Raw genomic sequence first — 13,778 nt, 5'->3', positions numbered from 1 at the left:
TTAGTTCTATGCACCCTAAGGGCCCTTCCATACAGCCATGTAACCCAGAATATCAAGGCAGATAATCTGCAATATCTGCTTTGAATGGGATGATCTGAGTCCACACTGCCATATAATCCAGTTCAACATGGATTTTATACAACTGTGTGGAAGGGGCCAAAGAAAGTCAGCCTACTTACAAACTATGGAAACAGAAACACAGAGACTAATGCATAACTATCTGGAATGGAGGAAGGAACATCATATTTAAAAGGCAGCTACCTGTTTAAAGATGGAAGGAAGATGGGCATATTCACCAAATAGGGTGTCTCAAAGGAAATCTCAATTTCTTCTAATCCTTCCTCTTCCACATTTCTCTGAACCACAGCTGGACTTAAGTAAACAGTTAAGGGGCTGGGCTGTTGTATGGCCATGCTCCAGAAGCATTTTCTCCTGACGTTTTGCCCACATCTATGGCAGACATCCTCAGCGGTGATTCCAGCCGTGGCTGTGATTCCAGCCATGAAAACCTTCGACAACAGGTTAAGGGGCCCATTTTGGTGCAAACCTGTAGAATGACTCCTGCCGGGTCAGAAGGTTTACTATAGGGGTGAGAACTGAGAGAGATAAAGTGCATTTACACTGTAGAATTAATGTAGCACCGCACCCCTTTAACTGCCTTGGCTCAATGCTATGGAATCCTGGGATTTGTAGTTTGGTGAGGTCTCTGCCCTTTTAGGCAGAGAAAGCCAGAGACACAATGAAATTACAACTGTTAATATTCCATAGCATTCAGTTTAGGTCAGTAAAAGTGATATCAAACTGGGTTGCTGTGAGTATTCCAGGCTGTATGGCCATGCTCCAGAAGCATTCTCTCCTGATGTTTCACTCACATCTATGGCAGTTATCCTCAGAGGTTGTGAGGTCTGTTGGAAACTAGATAAGCGGGATTGATGTATCTGTGGAATAATATCCAGGGTAGGAGAAAGAACTCTTGTCTGCTTGAGGCAAGTTTGAATGCTGCAACTGACCAACTTGATTCGCATTTAATGGCCTCGCATTTAATGGCCTTGAAGGCCTGGCTGCTTCCTGCCTGGGTGAATCCTTTGTTGGGAGGTGTTAGCTGGCCCTGGTTGTTTCCTGTCTGGAATTCCCCTGTTTTTTCAGTGTTGCTCTTTATTTACTGTCCTGAATTTTAGATTTTTTTTAAATACTGGTAGCCAGGTTTTGTTCATTTTCATGGTTTCTGTTGAAATTGTCCACATGCTTGTGGATTTCAATGGCTTCTCTGTGTAGTCTGGGCTAAGGGCTATACACAGAGATATATACACTATACACTATACGCTACACCCTAGAATAATAGAATCTATCTATGATTCTATTATTCTAGTCTGATATGGTACTTGTTAGAGTAGTCCAGGCTTTGAAGCTGCAAGGCCATGACATGCCAATCAAGCTGGCCAATTGCAACTTATGGCAACTCATAGTCATTCCAGCCACCAAAGCCTTCAACAACACATTGAATGAAACGGCATTCATTCTGCATTGTTGATGCATCCTAGGAATCAGCAACCCAGGGCCCTTCCACTCAGCCCTATATCCCAGAATATCAAGGCAGGAAATCCCACAATATCTGCTTTGAACTGGGTTATCTGAGTGGGATTTTCTGCCTTGATATTCTGGGATATAGGGCTGTGTGGAAGGGCCCCCAGAGACTGTAACCCAGACTGCATCTCCCTTGTAGAATGAATGCCACTTGGCATTACCAACTTCTTATTTGTCGGATTTAATGCAACCTGGCACCACTTCACCACCATGGCTCAATGCTATGGGATCACAGGAGTTGTAATTTCACATGCTCTCCAGCCTTCTCTGCCCAAGAGTGCTTAATGCCTGATCGAACTACAAATCCTACGGTTCCGTAGCATGGAGCCATGACAATTCAAGTGGTATGAAATTTGGCTCTTCCAACAGGCTTTTGGCGACTGATCTCCTTAGTTTGGGATTGCCCTGTTGTTTATCCTACTTTTATATTATTTTTACTCCTTAGCCATACATAGTTTTTAGGTGTATGCCTTCTCCAGCACTTTAATGGAATAATAGTCCCTGGTACCTACCTCTGTCCCAATTGCATCATACAAAACTATTCGCACTTTTCTGGCCCATTTCCCCTTTTAAGAGCTATCTCAGGATGTTATCAAAGTACAGTAGAGTCTCACTTATCCAACACTCGCTTATCCAACGTTCTGGATTATTCAATGCATTTTTGTAGTCAATGTTTTCAAAGCATTGTGATATTTTGGTGCTAAATTCGTAAATACAGTAATTACTACATAGCATTAATGTGTAATGAACTACTTTTTATGTCAAATTTGTTGTTAAACATGATGTTTTGGTGCTTAATTTGTAAAATCATAACCTATTTTGATGTTTAATAGACTTTTTCTTAATTTCTCCTTATTATCCAACATATTTGCTTATCCAACGTTTTGCCAGCCCGTTTATGTTGGGTAGGTGAGACTCTACTGTATGTTTATTGTGTATTGGTATATATGATTTTATCTGTTTATGATTTGTTTTTATTCTTGAGTTTTATATTGTTTGTTGCCAGGGCTTGGCCCCATGTAAGCCGCCCCAAGTCCCCTCTGGGAGATGGGGCGCGGGGTATAAAAATAAAATTATTATTATTATTATTATTATTATTATTATTATTATTATTATTATTATTATAAATTGCATTAAGGAGCCCCGGTGGCAAAGTGCGTTAAAGCGCTGAGCTGCTGAACTTTCAGACTGAAAGGTCCCAGGTTCAAACCCTGGGAGCGGCGTGAGCAGCCACTGTTAGCTCCAGCTTCTGCCAACCCAGCAGTTCGAAAACATGCAAATGTGAGTAGATCAATAGGTACCGCTCCGGCGGGAAGGTAACGGTGCTCCATGCAGTCATGCCAGCCACATGACCTTGGAGGTGTCTACGGACAACGCCGGCTCTTCGGCTTAGAAATAGACATGAGCACTAACCCCCAGAGTCAGACATGACTGGACTTAACGTCAGGGGAAACCTTTCCCTTTAAATTGCATTAATTCCACAATATAGATCAGGCGTGGGCAAACTTGGGCCCTCCTTCCAGGTGTTTTAAACTTCAACTCCCATCATTCCTAACAGCCTCAAGCCCCATCCTTTTTCCCCTCAACTGCTTAAGCTGTTGGGCTGTTAGGAATGGTGGGAGTTGTAGTCCAAAACACTCAAGTTTGTCCACGCCTGGCTTGGAGCCTTGGCTGTCAGTGGTTTCGATCTGCATTCAGCCTTCCCTACCACACACGTTCTTGATTTCCAATGTGTTGCATGCGCAATGCCACTGGGGCATGGAAATCCCTTAAAGGGAAAGCCTCCAAAGGGCGCAACAGGGATGAGGGACAACCAGGCTGTCCGTCATCTTCCTTAAGAAGCCCCCACCACCAGGATCCCTCTCTTATTTCGATCCCAATCCTCATCAAAGCCCATGCTTTGGCGGCAGAGCATCCTTGGGTACCGCGCCCCTTACCTGTGGATGCGGTCGCCATGGGAACGGGAGGAGGGGGCTCCTGCTGCGGGGGGCGAGGCGGGAAAGGCGGGAAAGGCGGGAAAGGCTCGTCCTCCGCCCCGTCGCCCACCCGATGCTCCCCGGAGATGGGGCGGCCCGGCGGGGAAGACATCTCTCCGGGCGAGGAGATGCGGCTTCTGGCGAATGGTGGAGGCAGGAGGGAAGAAGACGAGGAGGAGGAGGAGGCTGGTGCTGGGGTGATGGGCAGAGGCGGTGGGCCGGGAGGAGGGGAGCAGAGCGACTGTCGGGCTCCTCTTCCTCTCTCTCTCTCTGTCTGTCTCTCTCTCGCCTTTTGACGCAGGTGCCAATGGCTCGTTGCGCCGGAGCCTGGCTGGCAGCCCCCTTGCGTCACCCTGTGGCTGGCAGAGCGCAGGGCAGGAGAGGCAGGAGGCAGCCCCAAAGTGCTGTGGGTTTGCCCTTAAATTGGTTTTTTTGTTTGCAAGTCGGAACAGGTACATTTTAAAAGTGTAACTCCAGCTAAAGATATAGGAAGGTTGAATGAAAAGTAATGCCTCCATCTTCGTTACTTGGGTTTGGGTGGGAATATTTTAATAAATCAAGGTAAAGGTTTCCCCTGAATGTGTTGTCGAAGGCTTTCATGGCCGGGATCACTGGGTTGTTGTATGTCTTTCGGGCTGTGTGGCCATGTTCCAGAAGTATTCTCTCCTGACGTTTCGCCCACATCTATGGCAGGCATCCTCAGAGGTTGTGAGGTATGGAATAAACTAGGTAAGGAAAGGAAAGAATATATATCTGTGGAGAGTCCAGGGTGTGGCAAGAGTCCAAGGTGAACTAAACCACCTAAACTGGGCTCTACAGGCCAATGGATACTCCACCACAGACATCAGAAGAGCTGCAAGGCCAAGAACAAGCCATGAGAGTCAAGACAAAGATCCACCCAGAGGAAAAGTGTTCTTACCATACATCAAGGGAACCACTGACAGCATAGGCAAACTGATGAAGAAGCACAACCTACAAACTATCTACACACCCACAAAGAAAATCCAACAAATGCTACGATCAGCGAAGGACAAGAGGGATCCTCTTTCCTCTGCAGGAATCTACCGGATACCATGCAGCTGTGGACAAGTCTACATAGGAACCACCAAATGCAGCGCCCAAACAAGAGTCAAAGAACATGAAAGGCACTGCAGACTAATTCAACCAGAGAAATCAGCCATAGCAGAGCACTTGATGAACCAGCCTGGACACAGGATATTATTTGAGAACACAGAAATGCTGGACCACTCCAACAACTATCATGTCAGACTACACAAAGAAGCCATTGAAATCCACAAGCATGTGGACAACTTCAACAGAAAGGAAGAAACCATGAAAATGAACAAAATCTGGCTACCAGTATTAAAAAAAACTCTAAAATCAAAACAGTAGATGAGAACCAACACTGTGAGGGCAGAGGGCAGCTAATGACAGAACAAAGGATGCCCTCAAGCAAGAGACAAAACCTTTCCAATGCTAATTAGGGTGATTAACTGAAACATTAATGCTGGCTTCCCAGTGACAAAGGACTCTTGCCACACCCTGACTCTCCACAGATATATATTCTTTCCTTTCCTTACCTAGTTTATTCCATACCTCACAACCTCTGAGGATGCCTGCCATAGATGTGGGCGAAACGTCAGGATAGACTTCTGGAACATGGCCACACAGCCTGAAAGACATACAACAACCCAGTTTCCCCTGAACATTTTCAGCAACTTGGTCATTTAAAATCGGTCCAGGTATACACTCGCTCTGTGTAATAATGTTTTTACTGAGTGTCATGTTTAAATTTATTGTTCTTTCTAATTTGGATTTTTTTTATTATAATGAGTATTTTATTGTCCCAACCTTGATAAAATAGTGAAGAGCAGAGACATCACACTGGCAACGAAGGACTGCATAGTTAAAGCAATGGTATTCCCCATAGTAACCTATGGAGGTGAGAGCTGGACCATAAGGAAGACTGAGCGAAGGAAGATAGACACTTTTGAACTCTGGTGCTGGAGTGCCTTGGACTGCAAGAAGATCCAACCAGTCCATCCTCCAGGAAATAATGCCCAGTGGCTGCTCACTGGAGGGAAGGATATTGGAGGCAAAGCTGAAGTATTTTGGCCACATCATGAGGAGACAGGAAAGCTTGGAAAAGATCACAATGCTGGGGAAAATGGAAGGAAAAAGGAAGAGGGGCCGACCAAGGGCAAGCTGGATGGACGGTATCCTTGAAGTGACTGGCTTGACCTTGAAGGAACTGGGGGTGGCGATGGCCAACAAGGAGCTCTGGCGTGGACTAGTCCATGAGGTCACGAAGAGTTGGAGACAACTAAATGACTGAGCAGCAGCAGATTGCCAGTGGTTCTGATATGACTTCTGCTAGTTCCTTCAATACTCTTGGATGTAGTTCATCTGGCCCTGGAGACTTGAATTCATTTAGAGTAGCCAGGTATTCCTGGACTGCTTCTTTACCTATTTTGGGTTTATATTTCCCCTATTACCTTGTCTGCTCCATATTGCTCAAGTGGAAGACCACTCTCCCTTTAGGCAAGACTGAGGCAATGAAGATGTTGAGCAGCTCTATCTTTTCCTTATCCCCCGTTAGCATTTCACCATCGTCTCCACACAGAGGCTTTACCATTTCCCTTTTTCTACTGACATAACCAAAGAACCATTTTATTGGTTTTAATCGCTCTGGCAGGCCTGAACCCATTTTGCACCTTAGACTTACAAATCTTTTTACTATATCTGTTGATTATTTGTCTCAATTCCTCTTTGGACCCTCACCCCCACGCCAGCCAATGCTGGCTGATGGCTTCAAATGTTGTCTCACAAAGAAATGAGATTGATATTCAATAAACTATAGAAATATCAACCTCTCTCCCTCCTGCATTAAAATAATAATAATATGTATTGACATGATAATTTAATGGATTGGGTTGTACCAGTGGACTGAGAGCAAGGGATGTACAAAGCTGAGGAGATGGCCTTTATAAACTGTGCTGTTGTGGGTTATTAGTATAACTGAGCTATGGTTGCCAGCTTCTTTTCTGGCAAGGAGTAAACACTTTCAACAGCTGCCAGCAATCAGGAAATGATAGCAAGGAAATACAGTAATGGAGGAATTTTCTCATTATATGGAAATGCAATAATGAAGAAAATTTCTTCTTTTTAGAAGTCTTTATTCTGGCAGATGCTGAAAACACCAGAGCCTTGCGAGAAAAGACATTGGCAATGATCATGCCAATACAGCACAGCCTACAAAGACCTCTCAGGCCCTTTTTATACTGCCATATAAATCCGTATTATCTGATTTGAACTGGATTATATGGCAGTGTAGTCTCATATAATCCAGTTCAAAGTAGAGAATATGTATTACCTGTTTTCATAATCTGGATAATATGGCAGTGTAGCAGGAGTCTCTGTTTAAATGTCTTTACTTCTAGTGTGAATGATGACTTGATATCTGTTGTAGTTCAGCCTGTGTCACCTGTGTTAATGCCTGATGTCAATGAGGATTCTGGACCTGGTTTTGTGTCTGACTGAAATGGGGATGATGGCATGATGACATCTGCCTTACCATCAGATGTCTTTGCCAAGCAGAGACAGGAGCCTCAAGGCCAAATTCCTGATAAGGGCCATTTTTCTGGAGGAGATTCTTCAGACACAGATGCAGCTGTAGAGCTTAATGAGTGGGCAGACAGGAGGCGAGACTTTTGTAAACAAAAAGAAAGTTCCCAGGTTTTTTGCCGGTCAGTTCAGCTTCAAGAAAAAAAGCAGATAAATTATCTGCTGTGAAAGTGAAATAAAATGCATTTTTCTCACTGTAGGAGGCTTTTAAAGGGTTCTTTTTTGGGGTCAATGTTGCTGTTTCAAGTCAGTCACGCTTATTCTTGCACTAAGTTTCCTATGTGAATTTTGGACCCTGTCATGTCAAGTTATGCTCTTTGAATTCAGGTCTGTTTGTTCCTGGTTTCAAGTACAGAAGAGTCTCACTTATCCAACATAAATGGGCCAGAAGAACGTTGGATGAGCAGAAACGTTGGATAATTAGGAGGGATTAAGGAAAGGCCTATTAAATTTCAAATCACGTTACGATTTTAAAATTAAGCACCAAAGTATAATGTTTTACAACAAATCGACAAAAAAAGTAGTTCAATACACGGTAACGTTATGTAATTACTATATTTACAAATTCAGCACCAAAACATTGCAATGTAGTGAAAACATTGACTACGAAAACAGTGACTACTAAAAGGCAGACTGCATTGGATAATACAGAACGTTGGATAAGTGAAGGTTGGATAAGTGAGATTCTGCTGTAATATTTAATATGGTCAAGAGGTGTAGCTCTAGCATACAACAGTATCTCCATGTTTTGGAAAGCTTTGCCCTTTAAATTCCATGGCTGAAGCTTCTCGGGAAGAAATACTGTTCTTCACTGCTCCTGCTTCTGGGCTTCCTCCCAAATACTTGCTGTTGCTTGAAGTATCCAGTGGTGCTTATTTATTATTAATTGTATTTAATGTGCACAAACTCCATCCTTTCCTTTAATGCGTAGCCACTGAAAACAATATAATTAAAACCACATACACAGAGAAAAGAGATGTAAAAGTGGCATCAGAAAGAGCAGATAGGGAACAGATGTTTTGCTGTCCCCAGATGACCTCTGGAATAGTGATTTAGGAGTGAAAAGCCACAGCTCCAGCCACTCATGCAGAGTTGGTTTCATGTCAGTGAGGCTTGTTGCTAGGTGCCTTCAAGTCATTTCTGATAGAATCATAGAATCATAGAATAGTAGAGTTGGAAGAGACCACATGGGCCATCTAGTCCAACCCCCTGCTAAGAAGCAGGAAATCGCATACAAAGCACCCCCGACAGATGGCCATCCAGCTTCTGCTTAAAAGCCTCCAAGGAAGGAGCCTCCACCACGGCCCCGGGGAGAGAGTTCCACTGCCGAACAGCCCTCACAGTGAGGAAGTTCTTCCTGATGTTCAGGTGGAATCTCCTTTCCTGTAGTTTGAAGCCATTGTTCCGTGTCCTAGTCTGCAGGGCAGCAGAAAACAAGCTTGCAGGTTTTTACCTATAAAACCCTAAACGGTTTGGGACCCGCCTACCTTTGTGACCGCATCTCCTGCTATGAACCCACTCGTCCTCTTCGTTCATCCGGTAGAGCACTTCTTTCGCTCCCGCCACCATCCCAGGCTCGGTTGGCGGGGACGAGGGAGCAGGCCTTTTCTATTGTTGCTCCCCGGATCTGGAATTCCCTTCCGGAGGAGATCCGGCAAGCACCCACCCTGGCTTCCTTCAAAAAGCTGCTTAAAACCTGGCTCTTCCGCTGCGCCTTTGGATAACCGAGCCCATAGCTATAGTAGTCGCACAGGCCACCTCTTTGACTTGAAACACTGCACTTTATTCCTCTGCCCCAAAGCATCTTAGAATATCACATTGCATTTTAGTCCTAGTGGTCCCTCCAGGCCATCCTCTCCTCCATCCCAGTGGTCTTTTTTTTCCCTCTTTCTTTGCGGATTCATGTTATTTGAGTGATTGTATTCCTTCTGCTTATGTGATTGTTTTAGTCAATTGTTATGTTTTGTTTTCGTTTCTAATTCTTATAGCGTTTTATAGTGTTTTCAGTGTTTTATTGTACAATGTTTTATGCTGATTTTATATTGGAAACCGCCCTGAGTCCCTTTTGGGAGAGAGGGCGCTATACAAATAAACTTTTACTTACTTACTACTTACTTGCTCCCTCTTCCCTATGACTTCCCTTCACATATTTGTACATGGCTATCATGTCTCCTCTCAGCCTTCTCTTCTGCAGGCTAAACATGCCCAGCTCTTTAAGCCGCTCCTCATAGGGCTTGTTCTCCAGACCCTTAATCATTTTAGTCGCCCTCCTCTGGACGCTTTCCAGCTTGTCAACATCTCCCTTCAACTGTGGTGCCCAAAATTGGACACAGTATTCCAGGTGTGGTCTGACCAAGGCAGAATAGAGGGGGAGCATAACTTCCCTGGATCTAGACGCTATTCTCCTATTGATGCAGGCCAGAATCCCATTGGCTTTTTTAGCAGCCGCATCACATTGTTGACTCATGTTTAACTTGTTGTCCACGAGGACTCCAAGATCTTTTTCGCACACACTGCTGTCAAGCCAGGCGTCCCCCATTCTGTATCTTTGATTTCCATTTTTTCTGCCGAAGTGAAGTATCTTGCATTTGTATGTATGGAAACCTATCACCAGGGTTCATTTATATTGTAGAATTAATGTAGTTTGATACCGCTTGAGCTGTCATGGTTCAATGCTTGGGGATCATGGGAGTGGCAATTTGGCAGAGAAGGCTAAAGACCTTGTAAAACCACCATTCTGGAAATTAAAGTGGTGTCAGACTGCATTCATTCTACACTGTAGATGCACCCATAGTTTTCTTGGCAAATTTTGTTTAGAGGTGATTTCCCTTTGCCTTTCTCGGAAGGCCTTTCTATACAGGCCCTAAAACGCAGAAGAAACCGGGCTAAAGGGCGGTGGCGGCTAAATGATATTTAAGGAAATGTGCACGGATTCAGATTAACAGCTGAAAAACATGTGTTTAAAAGGTGCACTTAAAACCCGATTTCAGCTGAAAAATATGGATACTGTATTAACATGACTGTATATCCCTGCAGTCAAGAAAAATATGTGACTTTGTTCCTATATGCTGGTGTGGATTGCTCTAGCAGATGTCCGCATTTTAAAATCCCAAAACAGCTGATGAGGGCTGTAAATAAATGGAGCCCATAACACACAGGTGCCTAGATGGAAGCACAATTGGAAAGCAATTACAGTGAGAACTCTCTGCAACTATTTCTTCCAGCTTTTGACCCTGAATCTCTCCAAGACAACATGGGTTGCTAAATGTGTGTGAACATGTGTGTGAAGATATCTTTCAAGTTATGTGACCCCATAAAGTTAATTGTGTTTTCATAGGCCCCCACCTACACTGACCATTTAATGTAGTTCAAAACTAGCTTCAAACTTCAGCAGCCAGACAATATACTTGCACAAAAGTGTGCAAAAGAAATCCCTTAGGCCGGATCTACACAGCCATATAATCCAGTTTCTGAATCCAGATTATCTGCCTTGAACTGGATTATATGAGTTTACACTACCATATAATCTGCTTCAAAGCAGATAAACTGGATTCAGAAACTGGATTACATAGCAGAGTAGATGGGGCCTTAAGGCACATCAGTGCTCTGTGGTTTATGTAATAATCACCATCATCTGGTCCTTGAACTGGTTCTAGGATTTTCTAAGTAATCATCAGCACAGCAAAATTACTTCTTTCAATACTGATTTTAAACTGCATTAAAGGGTTAGTGCAAATGGGGCCTTAGGCAAGGAATCTTCAGAGGCAGTTTTGCCTGTGCCTTCCTCAGAAACATAGCCTAGAATCCCACAATATTAGGAATGGCTGCAAATCCAGTTCTCATTTTGAAAAAAATGAATAATTTTTAATAATAAGATGCCTTGGATATATATTTAAAATGAATTGCAGTCTCTGGGAGCTTTTAGAAAATAAGATTCACTTACTGTTTGGTAGGAAAAGGGCACATGTGGCCCCTATAGTTCATTTTCTCTTTGTTAGACAAAATATTAGTTCTGAATTAATACACCACAGTACTATAATAAAAGGCTTCTTACTTGCTGCATAATAATGACCTTCTTACTTGCTGCATCTCCCATCTGTTCAAAATAACATTTTAAACATAAGGGATGTGCATCAGGCGAATTAGACTGACATCTGGTGATACATAAGAGTAATGCCATGGCATGAAAAGCTGTTATGTGTGCTAAGGAGATAGGTTGCAGACTATCTCTAGATAGTCTGGAAAATATCTATCTCTCATTTTGGCCCATGGAAAATAAAACTAAAATAAAATTGGTGTAATGCCTTTATTGTGACCAATCAAAATATCACATAACTACTAAACTTTTGAGTTCTCCAAAATTCTCCTCAAGGCTAGATTAGAGTCTTTTCTAAACTGCCATATAAAATCCAGACTATCTGATTTGAACTGGAGTATATGGCAATGTAGACTCATATAATCCAGTTCAAAACAGATAATGTGGATTATCATTTTTGATAATCTGGATTTATATGGCAGTGTAGAAGGGGCCTAGGGGAATCTTTAGAAACATGTAGTTGTGTTGGAAGGCATTTGGAGAAATGAGAAGTTGCTTTGTTGCCTTAATGCTCATGATCATAAGACACCGTTCCTACCAATTTCATTGATGAATCTTATTCTGGAGTTGGAAGAGACTCCGAAGGGCATCCAGTCCAACCTCAAACTGTCAGAACATTAGAAAGAGCTTCCTAATGGTAAGAACTATTTGACAGTGAAATACACGGAGGCGCCTTCTACACTGCCATATACAATCCAGATTATGCTGTTTGGACTGGGTTATATGACAATGTAGACTCTCATAATCCAGTTCAAAGCAGATGTGGATTATCTGATTTGATAATCTGGATTATATGACAATGTACTCATATAATCCAGTTCAAAGCAGATGTGGATTATCTGATTTGATAATCTGGATTATATGACAATGAAGTCTCATATATTCTAGTTCAAAGCAGATAATGTGGATTATCTGATTTGATAATCTGGATTATATGGCAGTGTTGTGATGGAGTTTCCTTATTTGAAGATTCTTAACCAGTGACTATTGGGAGTGCTTTGATGGTGTATTCCTGCAAGTTTCTCTTGCAATTTCATGACAAGTCCCATTACGTGAGTATCCTGGAACCAAAACCCCAGATAAGAAGGGCTCATTATATGTGTGTGTATGTGAGTGTATAATATGCAACAATATTATTATTATTATTAATATTATTGTTAATATTATTATTGTTGCATAAAAATCCATTATTATAAACTGTTAAGGGTACATAGGGGGAGCACTGTATAAAGTAAATCCCAGTGCATGAAATGGGATAAAAAGGATGCATACCAATGGTTCCAACCTTTTTTTTGACCAGGTTACACTCTCCAACCTTAGTATCAAAAGGGTTACGAATCATTATTTGGTCAACTTTATATTCGGTTTGGTTATGTGGGTTGCTGATTTAAAAAAATTGCATTGGATAGACTACAACAGCTCTAGTTTCTGATACAGAACACATGCCACCCAGTAGTTGCCATCTACTCACCAACAGAAAACCGTATTTAATAATCTAGAGCTGATGTGGTCGATCCAGTGCAATTTTCTAAATCAGCACCCCAGGAACAGGCTTAAAAACAGGATTAAAAACAGACACCAATACAGTAGAGTCTCATCCAACATAAACGGGCCGGCAGAATGTTGGATAAGCGAATCTGTTGGATAATAAGGAGGCATTAAGGAAAAGCCTATTAAACATCAAATTAGGTTATGATTTTACAAATTAAGCACCAAAACATCATGTTATACAACAAATTTGACAGAAAAAGCAGTTCAATACGCTGTAATGCTATGTAGTAATTACTGTATTTACAAATTTAGCACCAAAATATCACGATGTATTGAAAACATTGACTACAAAAATGCGTTGGATAATCCAGAACGTTGGATAAGCGAGTGTTGGATAAGTGAGACTCTACTGTAATTTTTTTTTGGTTAGGCTGTGTTATTATCCATAGTAGTAAGGGCGAGGCTGCGGGCCATATTTTAGTTCTTGCAGACCACTGGTGGTCCATGGACCACAGGTTGGAAACTATTGATCTATACTATAGAATTAATGGAGTTTGACACTTCAACTGCAATGGCTCAATGCTATGAAATCATGGGATTTGTAGTTTAGTGATGCACCAGCCTTCTTGGCAGAAAAGACAAAAGACCTTTTAAAACTACAACTCCTATACCCCATAGCACTGCGGCATGGAAGTGTGTCAAACTGAATTAATTCTACCATGTAGACACCACAGACTCAAATGAGCATAATTATCTAGTTCTGGGATGTTACATTTCATATAATCCAGATTATCAAATAAAACAATCTATACAGCCATATAATCCATATACAGTAAAGTCTCACTTATCCAACACTCGCTTATCCAACGTTCTGGATTATCCAATGCATTTTTGTAGTCAATGTTTTCAATATATGATATTTTGGTGCTAAATTCGGAAATACAGTAATTACTACATAGCATTACTGTGTATTGAAGTACTTTTTCTGTCAAATTTGTTGTATAACA

General features: G+C 42.2%; 1 protein-coding gene across 1 annotated transcript in view; it reads right to left on the bottom strand.

Moving 5' to 3' along the window:
• rtn1 (reticulon 1) overlaps positions 1–3,842 on the bottom strand; it is a 205,694-nt gene extending 201,852 nt beyond the window's left edge. The window contains exon 1 of the mRNA XM_003224720.4: positions 3,522–3,842. Coding sequence (XP_003224768.4) covers positions 3,522–3,672 — 151 coding nt within the window. The 5' untranslated portion in view covers positions 3,673–3,842. The remainder of the gene's footprint in view (positions 1–3,521) is intronic.
• Positions 3,843–13,778: the final 9,936 nt, after the last annotated feature.

The sequence above is a fragment of the Anolis carolinensis genome, chromosome 1 (assembly GCF_035594765.1).
Source record: "Anolis carolinensis isolate JA03-04 chromosome 1, rAnoCar3.1.pri, whole genome shotgun sequence".
In the NCBI taxonomy this organism is placed as follows: domain Eukaryota; kingdom Metazoa; phylum Chordata; class Lepidosauria; order Squamata; family Dactyloidae; genus Anolis; species Anolis carolinensis.
This window is presented reverse-complemented; position numbering and strand designations above follow the sequence as displayed.